The sequence below is a fragment of the Podarcis liolepis genome (genome assembly GCF_965112155.1).
Source record: "Podarcis liolepis genome assembly, chromosome: 3".
In the NCBI taxonomy this organism is placed as follows: Eukaryota; Metazoa; Chordata; class Lepidosauria; order Squamata; family Lacertidae; genus Podarcis; species Podarcis liolepis.
Window position 1 is genome coordinate 69,198,019 of NC_139557.1, and position 20,746 is coordinate 69,218,764.

Below are 20,746 nucleotides of genomic sequence, written 5' to 3' on the forward strand. Positions count from 1 at the left end.
AAAGAGGAGTGGGACAAAATACCTCCTGAGATGTGTGCAAATCTGGTGGCCACCTACAAGAAACGTCTGACCTCTGTAATTGCCAACAAGGGTTCTGCCACCAAGTACTAAGTCATCTTTTGCAAAGGGAAATACTTATTTCCCTCATTATAATGCACACCAATCTCTGACTTTTGTCTTCTGGGTTTCTGGGGTTTTTCCTGTTGTTATTCTGTCTCTCACAGCTACAATAAACATATCATTAAAATTATGGACTGGTCATTTCTTCATCAGAGGGCAAACGGGCAAATTTAGCAGGGGATCAAATACTTTCCCCCCTCACTGTATGTCTGTCTTTACCAGTTGTTGCCGCTATCTGTCATGCCTTGCGCGGAGCTGATGTCCCGATGTTTTTCCAAAAGTTTCTCCCTCAGTCCTGTGCTTCTTTGTTTTTGCAACTTTTAACAATAGTTACAAAAGTCTCCTGGCCCAGGAAAATCCGTTCTACCTGGGAATCTTAGTGCTTCCATGAGATTTAGGAATATTGCATCCAAAGGTGCCTGCAGAATGTGCTTCCACTTGGGCAATGGGATTCCCGCTTCCACTCCACCCTGTGCCCCCCAAGTCTGCAGAGGGTTGGGGGACCATCCAGAGGGATGCAGGGGGCTGTAGGTGGGAGGAGAGGAAGTAGAAGTCTTATTGTGTGAGTGGATGTCTGCTCATCAACGTAAAATGTAATGTGTTATTGTCCATTTTGCTTTTTTAAACACCTTAAATCGGTCATTGGATCAGCAAAAGTTATGAAATAATGTATTTCTATTATTGTGATCCACACTGAAACCATTTGTTGATGAAGGATGGGATATAAATTTTATCAATATAATTAAATGGTACTGCTTTTTGCATATTGGCCCAAATATTGTCTATAAATATATATATGATATTAAAAATTAATTCAGGGTTTCTCCATAATCTAGAAAGAGAGATTTATTTATTTAGGGGCATTCTTAGTTGTCAGTGGCTCCCATAAAATTCTATGGGGCAATTAAATGGACTGCAGTCTCAGACACATAGAGGTGGGCAAATTGTGGAATTCAGTTATGTCTGCTTAATGTTCTTCCACAAAAGTGATAAGCTCCAGTGATTTATGAAAGAAAGGAGATAGGCTACACTTGGCAGCATTGATTGGTGGGGGGTGGGGTGGGATCTGTACCTTCTGCAGACACCAGGGTCATTGAAGGAGAAGACAGGTTTAGTTTCTCCTCTAATGCTTTTTTTCTGATTGTGCCTTTTTATTTGCTCCAAAACAGTGAATATTTTTATTCACCCTTATGGCAGTAGTAGAACTCTCAGTAATCTTCATAACTTTGCAGGGTGTTGAACTGAAGTTTCCCATGTCCAAAGCCAATACTTGTTTACTTTCCTATGCTGAGTTTCTCCTTAGGTAAGCTTCCTTTCCCAGGTTCCTTTGGAGAGCCATCTGTCGGTATTGTGCTGTTAACATGGAAATTGTTTGCAGGCACCATTTACAGCAATCTTTTTTCTTTCTTTCAGCTCTACTCGCTGAATGACTACAAACCTCCTATTTCAAAGGCTAAAATGACACAGATTACTAAGGCAGCAATCAAGGCTATAAAGGTAGGAAACTGGTTTTACTGCTTACATATGTCTCTTAACTGGTAGTGGTCTTTGTTAGTGCACTGCAATGTTTATAATTTCCTGATCTTTTTAAAAAAAATAATAAATTTAATTGAAAAGATCAGTGTCAAATAATGATTACTTGAGCTGTAAAAGTCCTGGGGATTTTGAAGCCATGGGAGAAAATAGGGGATTTTGCCTTACTAGCAACCAGCAATCAATTTATTCAGGGTAGCTTAAAATGTTGAGCAAAAGGTATTGGTAGGTATCCTTTATTTATGGGGGAAACAAGTAGATACTTGATGTTCAACCCAGATGAGTGCAAGCGCAATATCAGCAGGTGGAGAAGTCCACAGGCCTCCTTAGAGCCATGATTTTCATCCTACTCTCATTCTTCACCTTAAACACCCCCCATTAGTATGTGGATGTGCATTTAAGTAGTCTTAGGGGACATTGCAAGGAATAGGGCCACAAGTAATTTGCATGTTGCACGTAGAAAGGTCTGAATGGAGGATTAGAAACATTCCCACATTTCCTGCAGTGCCCCTACCCATCTTGAGCTGCTTGTATGTTCTCAATGGGGAAAGGATTAGGTTGTATTGAGTCCTGTAGGAGTCTTCAACATGTGGTCATTGTTTGTGTGCTTGATTAGATTGAACCCAGAAAATGTATAAGGAAATCACTAAACAAGAAGGGGGGCGAATTTTATACATATATATATTTAAACCAATAGAAAAATATCTTCTTTTCTTTTAGTTCTACAAGCATGTTGTACAAAGTGTTGAAAAATTCATACAAAAGGTAAGTTACCAAATAAAATCATATTAGTAATATTTTAGTATCTTGATCAAATCAATTCATAGATTGTTAAAGACAAATAAAAATACATATATGCATAAGAGGCACTGATGTCAATAATTACTTCAGAGTATGCACATAGAAATCAGTCTAAAAATCTTTATTTGCACGATAACTACTATTATGCTTCCTTTCCTTTTTCATGTTATGATAGGTGTTTGTTGCATGTTGAGAGCTAAATATGAAATACTTTAACTTTCATACGTACTGTTCATTTCACATCATTTTGATAGTAAAACATCCATATTTTAAAGAAAAATAGTGTAAAACTTTCTCAGTACCTGAAGCTGTTGCATGGAAGCATTGTTTTCTGTGTTGTGAGCAATGTTGTGCCATGCACCCAAAGTATAGTCATTTATACAACAAGTAAGGATAAAAAAGGACCCCACTGCTTTTTATTCTTAGGCTGTATTGGAAGAATAAGTTGCTGTAGCTTAAGATACTTTAATTTTAAAGATTAGGAGGTGCTTCTGACGTCCTAGTCTCATGGCTTGGCAGAGTTAGGATGGGATAGAGATGCTTTTCTACTAGCGGGCTGCTGCTGCTGGTATATGTCTGACCTGGAAGCCACAGTTACATGCACAGAAACCTCCATGGGTATAGATCTACTTACCACTTTGATACCAGAGGTAGATTACAAAATGAGATGTTCTGGTTTTGACCTATAAAGCTTTAAATGGCTTAGGACTGCAATGCCTCAAGGACCGCTTCTCCCCGTATAAACTGACCTGGACCCTGCAATCATCATCTTAGCCCTTTTTCAGTGCATCCTCTGTGAGAGGTCTGGAGAGTGGCAACACGAAAACTGGCCTTTTCTGCCGTGGCTCTCCACTTGTGGGATGCTTTCCCCTGAAAGGCTTGCCTGATGCCTCTGTTACATATCTTGAGGTGCTAGCCAAAAACATTCCTCTTCTCCCAGGCCTTTGGCTAATTAAACAATCTATGGACTTTTAAACTGTTGGGGTGGGGGTAGTTACTGGTTTAATTTGCTACTGTGTTGTGCATTTTTGTGGTTTTATATTGCAAACTACTCTGTGATCGTCGATGAAGAGCAGTGTAGAAATGAATGAATGAGGTAACTCAAAGCCCCTTCATTCTGCAGATAGTTTGAAAGCTTGAAGGGCCAGAGCTCAGTAGTAGAGCATCTGTTTTGCATGCAGAAGGTGCAAGGTTCAATCCCTAGCATCTCTAGGTAGGAATGGGAAAGGACCCTGCCTGAAACCTTGAAGAGCTGCTCCCAGTGAGTGTAAACAATACTGAGCTAGGTGAACCAATAATTACTCATTATAAGGCAACCTCCTATATTCCTATGTAAACCAGTGGGAATAGTAGTTTTTTATTAAAAAAAGAGCTAAAGATAAGGAAGAATCCCCACCACATCCTGCCTGTCATTATTTTTGCAGTTACCCAGGTACATTCAACTGTTGAAACAGTATTGAAATTAGGTCAGTTGTTGTAATTTGCTATTATTGTTTCTACTACTTGCAGATTCACATATAAAATGACGTATTTTCTTTCTATATTCCTTCATAGTGTAAACCAGAATACAAGGTGCCTGGCTTATATGTCATTGACTCTATTGTTCGACAGTCTCGACATCAGTTTGGACAAGAAAAGGATGTGTTCGCTCCTAGGTTTAGCAATAACATAATTAGCACTTTCCAGAATTTATACCGTTGCCCTGGGGATGACAAGGTATGGTGATCATCTCTATTCCCCCTCCCCCCAGACAGTCCAGTAATTAAAGTTCAGCATATCTAAATTTCATTTTAGTACTGTGGGTGATAATGTATTTCTTGACAATGTCTCTGGGAAAATAGGCATACATTGCCAGTAAGAATTTGGGAGAAAGGTGTAGCAATCATCGATAAGCTTTTTAAAATAGTGACTGGAAATTTTGTACTACTATTTGTGAAAAGTGGGAAAGATGTATAGTGATTTTTATGTATTTTAAGTACAGGATTATCACTGTTCTCTACACCCTTACATTGTTATTATATCGTGGATATTATTAATTCTTATATAATGCTTTTGTTTGCTCAAAGTGCTTCAGTTGCATAATAATAATAATAATAATAATAATGGCATGTTGCTCATGACTTATTTTTCAAATAAGTCATTCCTTGGAGGTTTTAAATCAGAGTTTGGTTGGTCATCTGTAATATATACTTTAGCTGAGATTCCTGCATTGCAGCTGGACTAGATGGCTCTTAGGTCCCTTCCAACTCTAAGATTCTATGAAAGAAGAACTGTAAATTAAGGCATAACAGCATAGTGGCTGTTGCCTTCATCTGCCAGAAAAAAGCCTTCTCAGTATATCTTCTCAACAACCCTAAAAATATTAGCAAGGAAAAAGAATCCAATGGTGTTATCCACATAGGGTTGTATCCAGTGGAGTCCCTCCGCTGACAGAGGGTTTTGATCAAGCATAGGCTTATGTCAGTGGAATAATGCATTCCTCTCTTTATCATGCAGCTTAATGGCACAACTATTTATATTAAAAGACAGAATTTAGGATTTTTTGTTTCATTTCCCCCAGTTTCATTCCAGTCAGCCTAGCTACAAGCATAATGTGAAGCACATCAGTCTCATGTTTCATCTTTCATATATGATAGGGGTTGTATCTAATGGTGTTCTTCTGCTTATGCTTTGATCCAGTTGAGGCTGGATCAAAACGGGGAAGAGGTGATTTTTACCACACACAAAAACCCCTTCCATCTCCCATTTGCTTTAGAGTTTGTGGACCCTTTGGAGCAGCATGGGAGGGAACATGCAGGAGGGAGCTGCAGGTTAAGGGGCAACTGATTTTTTTTAAAAAATCCTCCTTTATATCTGATAACGTTGTGGGTTTCTTTTGAACAATTTTCTGAAACAGTTTGGAGGATCAGAAGCATGGCATAGACTTCTCTGCCGCCGCCTCTTGCATACTGGTTCCTTCATTTATTTCCGGGTTGCTGTAACCGTAATTTGCCTTAGCATGTAAAGTAGATAAGTCGCAACTTCCAGGCTAAGGGTAACCAGCACGGTGCACCCAGATGTTGGTCTGCAGATGCCATCAGCTCCAGATAGCATTGCTAATGGACAGGCACTATGGGAGTTGTAGACCATAACACCATGATTTGAAGCAGGTTTGGCAGGCATGCAATAAAGCAATCTAGAAATTGTAGAGGGAATTGACATTCAAGAGGGAAACTGGGAGCACACAAGCCCTCAACACATTTCTTCCAAACCATGTTCTGAAGAATCATCCAAATTCAGCCATCTATTCCACACTTAGTTTGGAACAGTAGGGGGTGCTTATGATGTAAATTCCAATATAAAATGTTGTGTTACCCTTGCTTCCTTTTAGAGTAAAATTGTGAGAGTGCTAAATTTGTGGCAGAAGAATAATGTGTTCAAAAGTGAAATTATCCAGCCTCTATTGGATATGGCAGCGGGAATTCCTCCTCCAGTCGTGACCCCTGTCTTGCCTGGGACAACTGCTACTATGAGTAACAATACACCAGGTAACAAAAATGTTATGAATGTTCTCCATTGTGAAAAACTGTTTCCCCATTAATACTTCCTTGTGGTTTTAATTTGGCAAAGGCTGATATATGACACCTGCCTGTTTTATGTTTGCAGGAATGATGAACTTCATACACAGTGGGAATTACTCTTGCTTGCCTGGTTGGTGTTTAGAGAGGGGTGTGTGTAAACATATCCAAGGCTTTCATATAGGGGTATGAAATGATGGTGCCAACTAAGTTCTCTTTGCTTCAGAATTGACTGGTTGATAATGATGAGATGCCCTTTCTGTCTGATGGTTTTCAACTGGTATACTTTTGTGTGCATTGTTCAAGGAATAGTGTTACTTTGTGCTGCTCCTAGTCCTTGCCTGTAGGATTATCATATGGGTCAAGTACAAGTTGTCATCCTAGGTAGTTCCATTAATTTTTATTTTATTTTTAATTTAACAGTTTGTATACCACTCAATCACAGGCTTCTCAGGAAACCCAGTAAAATAAAACTGAAAATGTGTTAAAACTTGAAAATCAGAATAAGTTAATTGTTGGGAGGCCTGGCTTTCACATGGTTTGCTGAAGCTCTGTTCAGAGAGAGAGAGAGAATTTTGGTTGATTTGTATTTTCACAATATGCAGCTATTCTCTTTACGTATATATGTTCACAGCCTAGGCTAAAAAAAAAACACAAAACCCTGGCTCTTGTATGTCTTCTCTCTTCCCTTCCCCATTCATTCTCTTTACATACTTTTTATTACATGCTTCCTGCCTTTCCCCTTGATTTCAGGAACGCCTGTGACACCTGCTACACCAGCCAATGTGGTCCAAAGTTTACCTGATCCTTGGGTGTCTCAGATAACTAATACAGATACTCTTACCGCTGTAGCACAGATCTTGCAAAGTCCACAAGGCCAACAGGTAAAGTGTTCGGCTTTAAAACAAAATCACAGAATTGGGTAATTAACCTCCTTACTTATTTGTTTAGTTTAAATTGTCCATGAAAGGTCCAAGAGTATTTCCTCCCCTACTTTAATTTATTATTGATTTGTCAAATGCTGGCATTGGATGTGATACTGAATGCCAGCATGATAGGTACCCTTGTATGTCAGTATGTTTCCAAAAGAGTAATGCATGAGATATCCCTCCCTGATTTGACTTGTGTTTTATGATTTGTAAATTTGGTTTGGACCTGGCCCAACTGGACCCGGGATTTTAGGGAAATCTCTAGAAATCCCTTTACATTGCAAAACAAGAACAGTTGTAACTTTTTCTTTTTTACATAGAAATATGAAATACGGAGACTTGGTAGGCCGTATAGAGGAGTTTAACTCTGTAAAATGTTATATGGCTATCTCCAGGGGTTTTCATGTTAGTCATCTTTAAAGTTTACATTTTTTTTAAAAAAAGCAAATAGTTTTTCAATAAAAAACAGTTAGTGCTCAGTTACGTCAATTTTCATGTTCCTGTGTTTGCCCTACATTGATAATAATGATAATGCTAAGTTAAGTAGACTATGTCCACAATGTTTGGCTGGCTGATAATAAATTGTAATTAATAATGATGGTGATAATTCTTCTCTATGAGAAGAGACTAAAATAAAAAAGACAGGTAACAAAATTTTGTTTTTGTATTAATGATGGAACTGGCATTGATTGTAAAAGGATAGAAAATAAACACAAACTGAATGAATGCCACCCAATCCCACCAAACACTTTTTAAGAAACAGAACCTACAAAAGAGTTCTGCATTTAAAACTTTCACAGACACATACAGTAATTGAAGAGTGTTGGGTGGGGTAATAGCATTCTAGGCATACCCTACAGCTCTCATTAAGCATAGTTCAGCTCCCCTGTTTCCCCTTTCACCACCATTCTATGGTGTTGTAATTAATAATTGCAGCATTTCAGAGACACACTTTTTGACTTTAGAGAGTTTTGAGCTACGCATCGACACAAATCTGTACAAATTGACTGAGGCAATCTTATCCTGCCTGTAGTGATTTGTAACTGCTTCAGCCTGATCTGGACAGGATACACATCAGCCTAAATCAGCTCTTGGGATTGGGCCAGACTGGGTGCAGAGCCCTGATATCCATCTTTTTCCTTTCAGCATTTCTCTGGAAGCAGTTACTGTTTTCTGAAAATTGCTTGAACGAGTTGAATGTTGCGTATAAAATATAAGCAAATACAATAAATAATAATGCATATATAAATGGGTTTGTTTTATTTTGGTGTTTTGCCATCCCTTGTCTATCAAAGCACATTTTAAGAATAGCTGGAAATAATGAAACTTAATTTTTGAAGTCAAATTATATGTTTATTTTATAAATGTGTACATAACACTAGCAAAAATGTCATTTCTCTCTTCTTCCCCTCATTCCAGCTTCAACAACTAATACAGACACTGCAAATGCAACAGCAGAAACCACAGCCATCATTACTTCAAGCACTGGATGCAGGTCTCGTCGTTCAGTTACAAGCCCTCACTGCACAACTTACAGCTGCTGCCGCTGCTGCCAATACACTTAACCCACTAGAACAGAGTGTCTCTTTTAACAAGGTAGAAGTTGATCTACCAAGTTTGAGAAAGGTTGCTAGAATTTGAAGAATATATTTCCAAGGATTTTGTTTCCTTGTTTCACTTTTGCTTTGTTTTTAAAATAGATTTTTTAATATCTTCTAAATCTTAAGATGTTAATAGAAATTTTTTATTAAAATATGTCAGCTTCTTAAATTTTTTTAGAAGTGATATGCTGAATCTTTCATCTTCTTTCAGCGATATTGGCCCTGATCTAGAAATATGTTTAACAAATCAAAGGGTCAAAATGTCACCTAGATTGAAAGAGAGATGAGCCTGAATGCAAGCCCCTTCCTGATACAGAGATGGTGGGGGTATCTGGATGCAGTTCCTCATATCTGCAACCAGATGATCCATATTCACACCATGTCTGGTGCTTTAATATGCAGTTATTGACCCAGTGTTGGGAATTGCATGCACAGACCTGGATGCTGGATCACTGAACTAGTTTTTCATCAAATCTACTTTTTAAAGGTAACAGACAGTTGAGTTTCTTTCTTTGCAATCCCGGGAGCTTACTTATGAATGCAGTAGGCTATTTTATGCTGACTGGTCTAAACCTTGACCTAGCCATATGAAACAGCTTACCTGTACATAATTCTGTACTGCTGGCACCAGCTTTAAATTGGTTGATGGTTGATGTGTCAGTACACTAGCATAAACCTGGGACATAGATCCCTGATTCAGTAAGGTAGCCCAGTTTAAATATACCACTACTTTTATACATATGTAAAGGTAAAGGGACCCCTGACCAGTAGGTCCAGTCATGGCCGACTCTGGGGTTGCGGCGCTCATCTCGCTTTATTGGCCGAGAGAGCCAGTGTACAGCTTCCGGGTCATGTGGCCATCATGACTAAGCCACTAATGGCAAACCAGAGCAGCTCATGGAAATGCCGTTTACCTTCCCGCTGGAGCGGTACCTATTTATCTACTTGCACTTTGACGTGGTTTCGAACTGCTAGGTTGGCAGGAGCAGGGACCAATCAACGGGGGCTCACCCCGTCACGGGGATTCGAACCACCGACCTTCCGATTGGCAAGTCCTAGGCTCTGTGGTTTAACCCATAGCGCTTATGCTATTTATGGCTTATCTGTATTACCATTTTCATATGCCAAGTAAGTAACATATATACAGACATATGAAAACGTACATTTACAACAGGCCAAAAATAAACAGGTCAATCTAGTGTGCCTTTCTTTTAACATGCCATCTTGAATAGTTTGTGGGTATTGTGCATTTCTAATGCATTGTTTGTTTTCTCCTAGAAGCTGATGGATAGGTTTAGCGATTTTGGTGAAGAAGCTGACATTAATGAAGAACCTAAAAAAGAAACTCCAACTTCCCAAATGTAAGACTTCACTTCGTTTAATATATCAAGTGGAAATAGTGTGAAAAGTAGACTTTCTGGTTGGTTGGTTGGCTGGCTTGCTTGCTTGCAAAGCGGAGAGGCTGCATGTGTAGACAGAATGCTCATTTCTATATTGGCCTATTAAGGTAATAAATGATAATCTAAAAGCAGTATTTATTTAATTAAAAGCACTTCTAAGCCACTTTATATGAATGTACCTATTTTATATTGAAGTACCTTTGGGTGTACCTATTCAGATTCCCTTTTTTCAAACTTTGTTAGATGGGCAAAGGCAAAACAATTAGTTGCATTACTTATTATAGCATCTAGTGCTGTGTTTGTCCCAGCAAATTAATAAGGCTTTTCTTTGCTTCAGATTTTCATTGGATTTAAATCTCAATGGAAACTTCTGAAATGATTTTAATTTTCATTGAAGCCTTTTAGTTGCAGAGTTTGCTACTTTTGATATTGTTCCTATTACGCTGAATGTTGCTTGTTTCAAAGTTGCTGGTCTTTTACAAAAAATGATTTGCCATAGCAGATGTTACAATCTTGTACTCTGTTCTTAAAACATATTTTCAAAGTCCCATGCTTCATTAATCTAAATGTACATAGAACATTGGCTTGGGTTGTGTTGTGTTCTTCTCTGTTTCACTTTGTCATATTGTATCATTGAGTATGTTGCAAACTTCCTTGAGCAGTTTCTTTTGAACGAGAAAGGAGTGGTATGAGTTCCTTTGATAAATACTTTCTTGCTTCCCCCTTCCTACTGGAGCCCTTTGTGCTGCCAAAAGCTGCTTCCTGGGGAGCCTTCTAAACTAACATAAGATTTGGCCCTCGGAGTTGTAACAAGAGCAAGAATTCATCGAGGCCTGCAACAGCACCTTTGGGTCAAAGCTATTATTGTAACCTCAAGGCTATAGCAACAGATTGCAAATTAGTGTAAAATTCAGTTGTATTACTGAATAGAGCTGGGTGATACCTGATTTTCAACATCATGATATATCACCAGCTAAATATCACAATATTGTGATATATCACCATATCTATCTATCTATCTATCTATCTATCTGTGGTTGAGGGCCTTGCTGTGCCTCCCTGTGGTCAGAGGGTCCCACTGTATCTCCCCGCAGCTGCAGAGGGCGTTCTGCGCTTCCTTGTAGCAGCTATGGGCCTGGAGGCGGTGAAGTAGTAGATTTCACAAAAATATTAAATAAACCTCCATACAATATATTTAATATATTTTAAGCTAATTTAAGAGTAGTTTAGGTGATTTACTAGTCAAGTTGCATCTCCTTCCCCACTCAGAGGTCTAAGTGGAATCTGTGCATGTGTAAGCCCCACTGAGTTCAACTAAACATACTTCTGCTTTCCTGGGGGTAAGCCTCATTGAATTCAGTAGGGCTTGCTTGTGAGTACGTATGCATTTGCTTGCACTGCTTACAGAAAAACAACCCCCTCCCATCATTCTCACATACTACCCAACCTCCCATTTTCAGCATAAGGCAGCCAGTTAATATACTCCCTTCAACCACCAACCCACAGAAGCCCATCAATCTCTTCCTTTTTGCCAAAGGGAGGGAGGGTGGGCAAGCAAAAAGAAAGTCTCATTTAAATTTTTGAAAACCCTTCCTTTTTAATATGGAGGAAAGCTATTTAGGGGGAACCAACAACACAAATGCTACCAGAAAATGAAAATAAAACTCTTCCTCCTCTTTTTTTTCACTGGTGGGTGTGAGTGTGAGGGAAGAAAGAAGTGTTTTCCAGTTTTTTGTTTACCTTTTTTACTTTCCCCAGGATATTTGATGGTCTAGCTGGGGGGGGGGGGGTCTCCTCCTGGATTGTTAGCGGACTCTGAATAATTAGCTGAGCTCTAAGTGGAAAGATACCATGAAGCTGAAAGAGTTTGCTGGTTTGTGTGAGGGTTTATCATCACTTCTTACAGGTTAGAGTGAGGCATGAGAGAGCAAACAAAGCAGGAAACCATGTGCCTGCAAATAATCTGCAAAGTATCTGTCAAGTATAGGTTCAACTGAGCTACCCCCTAGGAAGCTGTCAAGTCTCCACCTTTTGTTCACCAGTATATTGTCTTGTTGAAACACTTACCATGCTATGACGATTTATCACACAGCCCTATTACCAAACTTGTTTTCGTATTAAAGCAATCTATAAGATTATTACTACGTAGTAAGAAGTCGATTGACTGTTCTAATTGTGTTTTTTTAGGCCTCTTGTATCTGAATCTGTGAACAACTCACTTTTTCACCAACTAGCTGAACAGTTACAGCAACAAAACCTAGAACATCTCCGCCAGCAGCTTCTGGAGCAGCAACCTCCAAAGGTATAATATTTTGTTTTTTGGACCAAGCAGTGACATCTAACAAACATCTAACATATCCATCTGGATTTATGAATCTATGCTCTGAGTGGCATTTGATGGAGTCATAATTTTAGTCTCAAAAAGCAGCAAATTTGTTAACTTCTCCTGTGTAACACACACACACACACACACACACACACACACACATATAGAGAGAGAGAGAGAGAGAGAGAGTGTGTGTAAACCACCCTGTGATCATCGGATGAAGGGCAATATAGAAATTTAATAAATAAACACTAAATGTAATTTTTGATACAACAGTTCCTTAAAATGCAGAACTTTGCATTCTAAGTTCATCTTACAATATTTTTCGCAGTTCATAATAGTAATGTTTCGATTCCTCACTAGAATTGCAATGGCTCTTCTCTTGGTCTTTTCACATAATTGGGCAAAAACAAACAAACCAACAAATATTCTAATAATGATACAGTTTTATGCCAAATTGGGCTGCTACATATGTACAGCATGCCTCCTTCTGCAAAGCCAGTACAGTTTCAGGTAAAACAGATGGAAATATTAACCTTTCATAATTTCTTTTTGCAGGCAAGTCCTGAGGAAACACAAGAAGGGAATTTTGGTTCTGAGCATTCAGCATCACCTTCACAAGACAGCAGCCACCAACAGTTTTTAGAAGTAGAAACAAATATTGACAATTCAATGGATGTTCAACAACAGGTGAAATTTGCTGTTTCTATTTACATCTATGAAGTGTGATCTCTGTGGTTACAGTTTACAAGATCAGTAATGTAAATTTTGTAAAATAAAGGCTAAATGCACTTCCTGGGCAGCAATATGCTATAGATATGATACTGGGCCTAAGAATTCTTCCCCATTCATTGAACAGATGGTTGCTATCCTTTCTGAAGGAAGTCATAATTTCATGAATATGTGTGCCACAAGAGAATAACACATATACAGTGGTGCCCCGCAACACGAATGCCTCGCAAGACGGAAAACTCGCTAGACGAAAGAGTTTTCCGTTTTGGAGGTGCTTCGCAAAATGAATCTCCTATGGGCTTGCTTCGCATGACGACAATGTCTTGCGAGTTCCTGCTGTTTTTTTTCCTTTCCCCCCTTTTTCTAAGCCGCTTATCAGCTGATCCGATCAGCAGATAAGCCGCTAAAAGCCGCTAATAGCGCTAATCCGCTAATCCTTCAATGGGCTTGCTTCTCAAGACGAAAAAAACCGCTAGACGAAGAGAATCACAGAACGGATTCTTTTCGTCTTGCGAGGCACCACTGTACCCTCAGATTCTGCATGTGAGGATTTTCCCACATCACTCTTTTCTGCGTATAGAACCGCAGTGAGGAATAAGACCTTCATATGCAAGCCATTTTGTGCATATAGATTGCTTTTGCAACATTATTGTGAGCATGTTTTCCTGTACTTTGGTGTGAGCCCCTCTTTCTACTCTATTCAGGACATGGACATAGATGAAGGTCAAGAAGTTGTAGAACAAGAGGTATTTGAGCAAGAGGAAAAGAAACCTGTAGTTCCTTCAAGATCAAGAACACGTTCAAGATCCCGCTCAAGGTAATTTTGTAATTTTCTTAATATAGTAGATTTTTTTTTTGTCCCAAAGTTCAAAAACAAAAATGAGTTTTGTGCTTTTCTTATGAGTGTTCTTTTAGCAGCATTGAACCAATTATTTTACAGGTCTCCAAGAAAAAGAAGGTCCAGATCACGATCTGGCTCTAGAAAGCGTAAACATAGAAAGCGCTCGCGCTCTAGATCAAGGGAAAGGAAGAGAAAGTCCTCCAGGTCCTACTCAAGTGAAAGAAGAGCTAGAGAGAGGGAAAAAGAACGACAGAAAAAAGGGTTGCCTCCTATACGGTCAAAAACACTAAGTGGTAAGTCTTCTTGCAGTTTAACGTTTCTAATAATAAAATAATATTTAATTTGTTATTAGTCATTCTTTCAAAAGAAGCAGAGGGTTGAGACTGATTTCTTGGGACATTTTTTCTAACGTTTCCTGCAATGTGTTTATGGTACATATTAGTTTTGGCATGAGATTTTACATGCTTTATGGTAGGGGTTAGTTAAGAGTAGAATTCTCTACTTAAATTTTAAAAATGTATTTTTTGGTTTGATACATTACATGCCCTGTGCAAGGCCCCAACTTGCTTTAGCTTGTCTGTGGCAAAAGCCTGCGTTAAAGGTTCCAGCTTAAGTGAACATAGGCAACAAACTCTTAATTAATTTATTCAATATTTGTCTTTACAGTCTGCAGTACTACACTTTGGGTTGGTCAGGTGGACAAGAAAGCCACCCAGCAAGATTTAACCAATTTATTTGAAGAATTTGGACAAATAGAATCTATAAATGTAAGTGAAATAATCAGCATATGTCTTTTTAAAAATAATATAACCTTGTTTGAACAGTTGTGTACTCGTTAGTAGAAAATAAGGGTTAGTACATATCAGTAAGGGATATGGGTGGTGCTGTGGGTTAAACCATAGTGCTGCTTGGGCTTGCCGATTGAAAGGTCGGCGGTTCGAATCCCCGCGACGGGGTGAGCTCCCATTGTTTGGTCCCAGCTTCTGCTAACCTAACAGTTCGAAAGCACACAGTGCAAGTAGATAAATAGGTACCGCTCTGGTGGGAAGGTAAATTGCGTTTCTGTGTGCTGCTCTGGTTTCGCCAGAAGCGACTTAGGCATGCTGGTCACATGACCTGGAAAAACTGTCTGCAGAAGCAGACAAACGCCGGCTCCCTCGGCCTTTAAAGCGAGATGAGCGCCGCAACCCCAGAGTCGTTCACAACTGGACTTAATTGTCAGGGGTCCCTTTACCTTTTTACATAGAGGTAACTGTGCTTCCTAGCTAGTTCTAGAAGAATTTAAGTGGAGTTCTGCTTACACAACAAGGCAGGTTTGCCTGCCTCTCCATTGCATCTGCAGCTCATTGTGGTTCTTGTAACGTCACTCCTGAAAGTCAGGTTGACCCTCCAGAATGGCATAGTAGGTGCTGAAGGAGGGGAAACTGACATAAAGTGTGTGTATGTGGCGGTGGTGGAGACGGGATTACAGCTGCAAGAGTGTTGTGGAGTCACCTTCTTGACACTTGGTGTCACTGCTGTGTACTGGGGCAGGGGAGCGGTAAGGTCAGAGCTTTGTGAGCACAGGATGGGAGTACCAGAGACTTTGACTGATGTACAGCTCTGCACATTCCTAATAAGTGGCAGCAACACCAGAGTTGAGAGGATAGCACCGCCCCACCATGATGGCCATTCCTGATTCCTAGCCATTAGTTTACACTTTACTATTACTTGACTCTTGCTTATAGATGATCCCTCCCAGGGGCTGTGCGTATGTCTGTATGGTTCATAGACAAGATGCCTATCGTGCTCTTCAGAAACTAAGCTCTGGATCCTACAAGATTGGATCTAAAATTATTAAGGTACATCTTCATATTATTCATCTTCAAGATAAATTATAGTAATTGTTTGCTTTCATATACAGTGAAGAATATAACATTTCATGGTTGGTAATACCTATAGTTACTGAGAATAAATAGGAATTTCTTGATACTCTGTAGAATAATTTTCTTGTCAAGACAGTCATTAGAATTACAAGTGGAATATTTCAAAATGGGAAATCAACAGGAACACAGTTTTAAAACACCAATTAATATAACTTTATGGCTGGTGGTAACAGTATCTGCATTAGAGCATCATTTGGGGGGGGATTGGTATAGGGGAAGAATTTCAGCAAGTACAACACAATAATTGTAGAGGACAAAAGGCTCAAAGAATTTGGTCTGTGCTAAATAACTTGATAATGAAGTTGTAGAAAGTATAACTCAAAAGAGGAAAATAGTTACATGATGGTGAAAGAATTCATTTTAATTTGGATATCTTGAAGGTTTTGCATAGCGAGTTCTTCCATCTTATGAACAATGTAATAGGACTGTTGGTTAGTATGTTTGAAAGGAGATCAAAAGCCTGGTAGAAATGTTAGTTGTGATTTATTTCCATAACTATGGAATTGCATTCTATTTTCAGATTGCATGGGCTTTAAACAAAGGTGTAAAAACTGAATACAAACAATTTTGGGATGCAGATGTTGGAGTTTCATATATACCTTGGGAAAAAGTTAAATTGGATGATTTAGATGGCTTTGCAGAAGGAGGCATGATTGACCAGGAAACAGTAAATAGTGGTAAGAATGGTTTATAGAGTGCCTTGTAATTACAAATTTATTTTCATCCTTTGTTGCAGAAAAATGTGTTTCTGAGATACTTAATGTGCCCATTAGAATGATAATGACAGGTGTTTTGTTATCAGACTAATTAAGACTAATTAAGACTGCTAGCAGGTGGCAGTCATACTGAATCATAAGTGTCCAGTTTCTAAAGTCACTAGAAAATTGCTATCTTGCACTAGGATGATTGCCAGACTGAGACTGCAGTCCTCTATACCCTTCTTTGGCAGTAACTCCTATTCAGCTCATTAGGACTTGCTGAGTAAGCTTCTTTAGGATTGATTGACAATACTAAACTAATTCACCACGGAATCAGTTCCATAGGGCATACTTGTATTTACTTCTGAGTAAACATGTAGGATTGTGCTCTAAAACTTGCCATATTAGATCTTCTAAGGATGGTATAACAAAATAACTCTAGTTAATGGTTTTCAACAAACTGTCCATACGATATAAGAGTTTCTAAAAAACTATCAGGCACGAATTGTTAACTGCCTTCACTGTAGATTCAAAGAGCAAGCTTAGTAGTTCACATCTAGCTGTGCATAAAAGTTTTCATGAATTGGCTATGACCAGGCAGTTTTTCTGAGCATACCCCCTTATTCTCCAGTCGTTAAAAAGATTTAGGTTTCATGGAAAGTATTCTGAAAATGTTTTAATATTTTCAATTTATTATGGTAGACGATGAAGTGTTCAGATTGGGCTGTTCCTCTTTCATGAGACTCAGGCAGGAGCAAAGAATTGTGGGAGGTAGACCACTGTTTTGTTGGCTGTTATTCAACTGAGCCCTCTGTAACACCTTTCTTTGTTATTCTTAGTTACTTGGCAGTCTTCATCTTCTTAATCTGTTTGTCCAGATACTTTGTCCTGTCTTTGTTACTGTTTGCTGTCTGCCCTTTGATTTGTCCTCCGCTGAGGTAAAACAACCCCCCCCCCAAAAAAAACCCTGTCTCCCTACTATACGTCTTTTGCTATTCTATGTTCAGTGTTTTACTTCTGTTTTCAATTAATTGTTTACTTTTGGTCTTTATTTCCTGTTGCTGGCAGTTGCTGTTTCAGCGATTGGACTGCCATTTTCCTCAATGATTGGACTGTCATTTTCCTCAATGATTTTTGCGGCATGGGCTACCTGTTGCAGCAACCACACACCTTAACAGTTTCTTACTGTATACATTATATGACATTATTATTTCTTTTGCATTACGTTGTCAGGAAGTGGATGGTATATATGCCTGAATTTTATTATGGGGAGTTGATTTTCTTTACTCTTGTTCTTGTTCACGTGTTAGCCAGGGGGAGGTAGGCCCTTGTATTTAATTTAGTTTTAGATTTTTGTGACTATGCTCCTGCTTGGCAAGTCCGAAAAACTGAGAAGCGGTCTACCACACACAATTATTTGCTCTTGCCTAAGTCTCATACAAGAGAAGCAGCCCAGTCCAAATACTACATCATCCGCCTAAGAAATCTACTATTCAGGTAAGACCAATCATCCTTTTCTTCCTTTATTGAAACACTAATTAAATCTTATTATCTTGTTTCTTTTCTTAAGAATGGGAAACTGCAAGAAGCTCAGAGACCACGAAAGAGCCTGTGCAAACAACCCAGACTACAACAGTTGACAAGACCACAGCCGTGACAACCCAAACAGAAACTTACACGCAGTCTGTCACTATGCTACAGGTTAGTATTGGACTCAATTCTGTCTTTGCTTTTCTCATCCAGGAAACGTAGTCGGACATGGAATGGGTTATATTCTGTGTCAGCAAGCAGGACTTGAAATTTTCTGATTACAAAAGTTTTTACCCGTCTCGATTATTTCTGCCATCTAGCACAAAAGCCTGACTTTTGCAGCCTGTAAAGCCAGGCAGTTTTTGCTTTCCCTTTTAGCAGAGACTTTTCTTAAGGTTTCTGACCCCTTGCAGTTTGTAGGAGAAGTCCCCCTCATGCCCCATACCATTTGAAAAGAAGAAAGTGAAGAATTGATACTTCTGTTATGGGGTCTTGGCATGGGTGTAGTCAGGCATTATGTTAGGGGGGGGGCAGAACTGAGTTATCTGTGACACGATTGGTCAGCTAAGCATTTTTATTTTATTTTTTTGATTGGAGTAGCAGCTGCTCCCAACCGCAACCCCTTGACTATGCCCATGGATCTTAAAGCAAGTTGTCCAGGAAGGTTGCTATCCAATACACTGAAGGGCTGCCAACTGCAGAAGGAAGGGGATATATGCTAAAATAGATAGGCTACAGGTCCAGCCCTCAAGAGAGCACTCAGTTAGTAAGGGACCACTGATATAGCCAGTCTGGCAAAGAATGAGGGCTCCCAATCTCCCCAGCAGCAGTGGGGAACGACCTGCTGCCAGGGGATAGGGGTTGACAGTAGAGTAAGCCCCCCAAATAGAGACAGTGGACATTCCATCCCCCCCATCCATCTTCCATTATAATTTATAAGTCAGAATTAACTCACCTCCAACTCAACACACTTTCCCCCAAGGATGATTGGGATCAAAATCACTCTAGCTTTGATGACACAGAATGAAACCCCTTGTGCTCATCACCAGTGGGCAGATAAGAATGCTCCAGAAACAGGAAGGTGTATAACAGTCTCCAATGCTTCCTGAGCTTGCTGAGCACCCAGGTAACATGGATCACATCATTGTGCTCCTTCTTGTTTCTGGAGCATTCCTATCTGTTCACTGGTGGTGAGAAGAGGTGCTTTGTTTAGAGCTGCTGTCTGATCAGGGGCTAGAAGGCTGCCAGAATAGGCTCATGGACCAGCATTTTGCCAGACAAGAATCTCCTCTGAACCTCTTAGGATAAGTGGTTGCTTTTAGACATCCAGTTCCTATTTTCTCTCTGGATGAGTTTGAAAATTGGATTTCCTGTGAATTTTCATTGTACACTAATGCTGAAAAGGCAATATTCCCTGCTGGTTGTATGTTATTAGATTCTGCTCTGCTCACTGCGGGGTCTCATCAGATCTGGGAGTTTGTTTTTTGTGAGTTTAATTGTTTATGTTTTTGCTTAATTATTTCAGGGATCTCTTTTTCTCTTACTTAGTCATTTGTTTCTTTCAATTAACCAAAATACCTTTGAGTTAGCTTTTTGTGTTAAGGACTTTCTGTATTCACTTAAGCTCCAAAATATTGGGAAATTTCAGCCAATCAGACATGATTTTTAGACAATATTGATACAGTACAATAGTGCTGGTTGGCTGTTAAGTGATAGAGTAGGCGACCCAAAGTCCCAGATCACTCTGTTCAGTGGAGGAGATCAGAGCAGTGTACAGTAGATTTAGTAAGAAGTGACACTGCAAGATGGAGCAGGCTTAACAGCCTTTAATTCACATTTTGGAAGACCATAGTTACTGTTGTCATTGTGTAGATTTTGATTCTAATTATTACTTATACATCCCAATACTAGGCATGTTTTCCAGAGGAAGTAAATCTGCGTAGCCTTAAAATAATGGGATTATGTAAATATTGAAGACATACTTTACTTTCCTCCTAAACAGATTCCTGTAGCTCCATCTGTGCCAGCAGTTAGTTTAGTACCACCAACATTTCCTGTTACAATGTCTGTCCCTCCTCCTGGCTATAGTCCAATTCCTCCACCTCCCTTCATGAGAGCAAGCTTCAATCCTTCACACCCACCTCCTGGTAAGTTACCTTTATATAATTAAGACATAAATTTATGCATAAATTCACATAGATTGTTCTAATTAAAAGATCCATACTTGGATGTAAACCTCATTGAATCCTGTGGGGTTTGCTTCTAAGTAGACATACATAGGATGGGCTGTTGGAGTTAACTGACCTTTGTTTATTTAACTTGTAATGCGTAAATGATACTCCTTTATTTCAATAAAATTTATACACCTCAAAGCAGTTTACAAGAAGATGAAACAATAAAATAAAAAACCCTTACAACTGCACTTTGAAACACAAAAGATGCAAAACAGAATATATTGGTTTAAATAATACTGCTTGCTCATAATCTTAATTCAGTCGAGCACTTGCAGATTCCCCAGTTTGCAAATATAGTTGTACCTTTGTTCTCGAATGGAATCCATTCCGGAAGTCCGTTCAACTACCAAAAATGTTCGAAAACCAAGAGGCGGCTTCCGATTGGCTGCAGGAGCTTCCTGCAGTCTATCAGAAGCCACGTTGGATGTTCGGCTTCCTAAAAGATCACAAACCAGAACACTCACTTCCAGGTTTGTGGCATCCGGGAGCCAAAACATTCGAGACAAGGTGTTTGAAAAC

General features: G+C 39.2%; 1 protein-coding gene across 7 annotated transcripts in view; it reads left to right on the top strand.

Annotated features, from left to right (window-relative positions):
- The window catches only part of SCAF8 (SR-related CTD associated factor 8), a 70,902-nt gene that overhangs the window by 10,685 nt on the left and 39,471 nt on the right, over nucleotides 1-20,746 (top strand). For 4 of the 7 annotated variants that reach the window (XR_014524377.1, XM_083496409.1, XM_083496410.1 and 1 more), the window contains exons 2-17: nucleotides 1,534-1,617; nucleotides 2,374-2,418; nucleotides 4,009-4,170; nucleotides 5,825-5,981; nucleotides 6,765-6,895; nucleotides 8,360-8,536; nucleotides 9,823-9,902; nucleotides 12,129-12,243; nucleotides 12,826-12,957; nucleotides 13,704-13,816; nucleotides 13,940-14,133; nucleotides 14,507-14,607; nucleotides 15,568-15,681; nucleotides 16,286-16,442; nucleotides 18,034-18,164; nucleotides 19,996-20,140. Coding sequence is in view for 6 of the 7 variants with exons in the window: in XM_083496409.1 (XP_083352535.1) it covers nucleotides 1,534-1,617; nucleotides 2,374-2,418; nucleotides 4,009-4,170; nucleotides 5,825-5,981; nucleotides 6,765-6,895; nucleotides 8,360-8,536; nucleotides 9,823-9,902; nucleotides 12,129-12,243; nucleotides 12,826-12,957; nucleotides 13,704-13,816; nucleotides 13,940-14,133; nucleotides 14,507-14,607; nucleotides 15,568-15,681; nucleotides 16,286-16,442; nucleotides 18,034-18,164; nucleotides 19,996-20,140 (2,038 nt within the window). In the remaining variant the exon portion in view is untranslated. Of the gene's footprint in view, nucleotides 1-297; nucleotides 1,618-2,373; nucleotides 2,419-4,008; nucleotides 4,171-5,824; nucleotides 5,982-6,764; nucleotides 6,896-8,359; nucleotides 9,284-9,621; nucleotides 9,903-12,128; nucleotides 12,244-12,825; nucleotides 12,958-13,703; nucleotides 13,817-13,939; nucleotides 14,134-14,506; nucleotides 14,608-15,567; nucleotides 15,682-16,285; nucleotides 16,443-18,033; nucleotides 18,165-19,995; nucleotides 20,141-20,746 lie in introns of all 7 variants that reach the window. The other 3 variants (XM_083496412.1, XM_083496413.1, XM_083496411.1) reach the window with 2 other exon arrangements.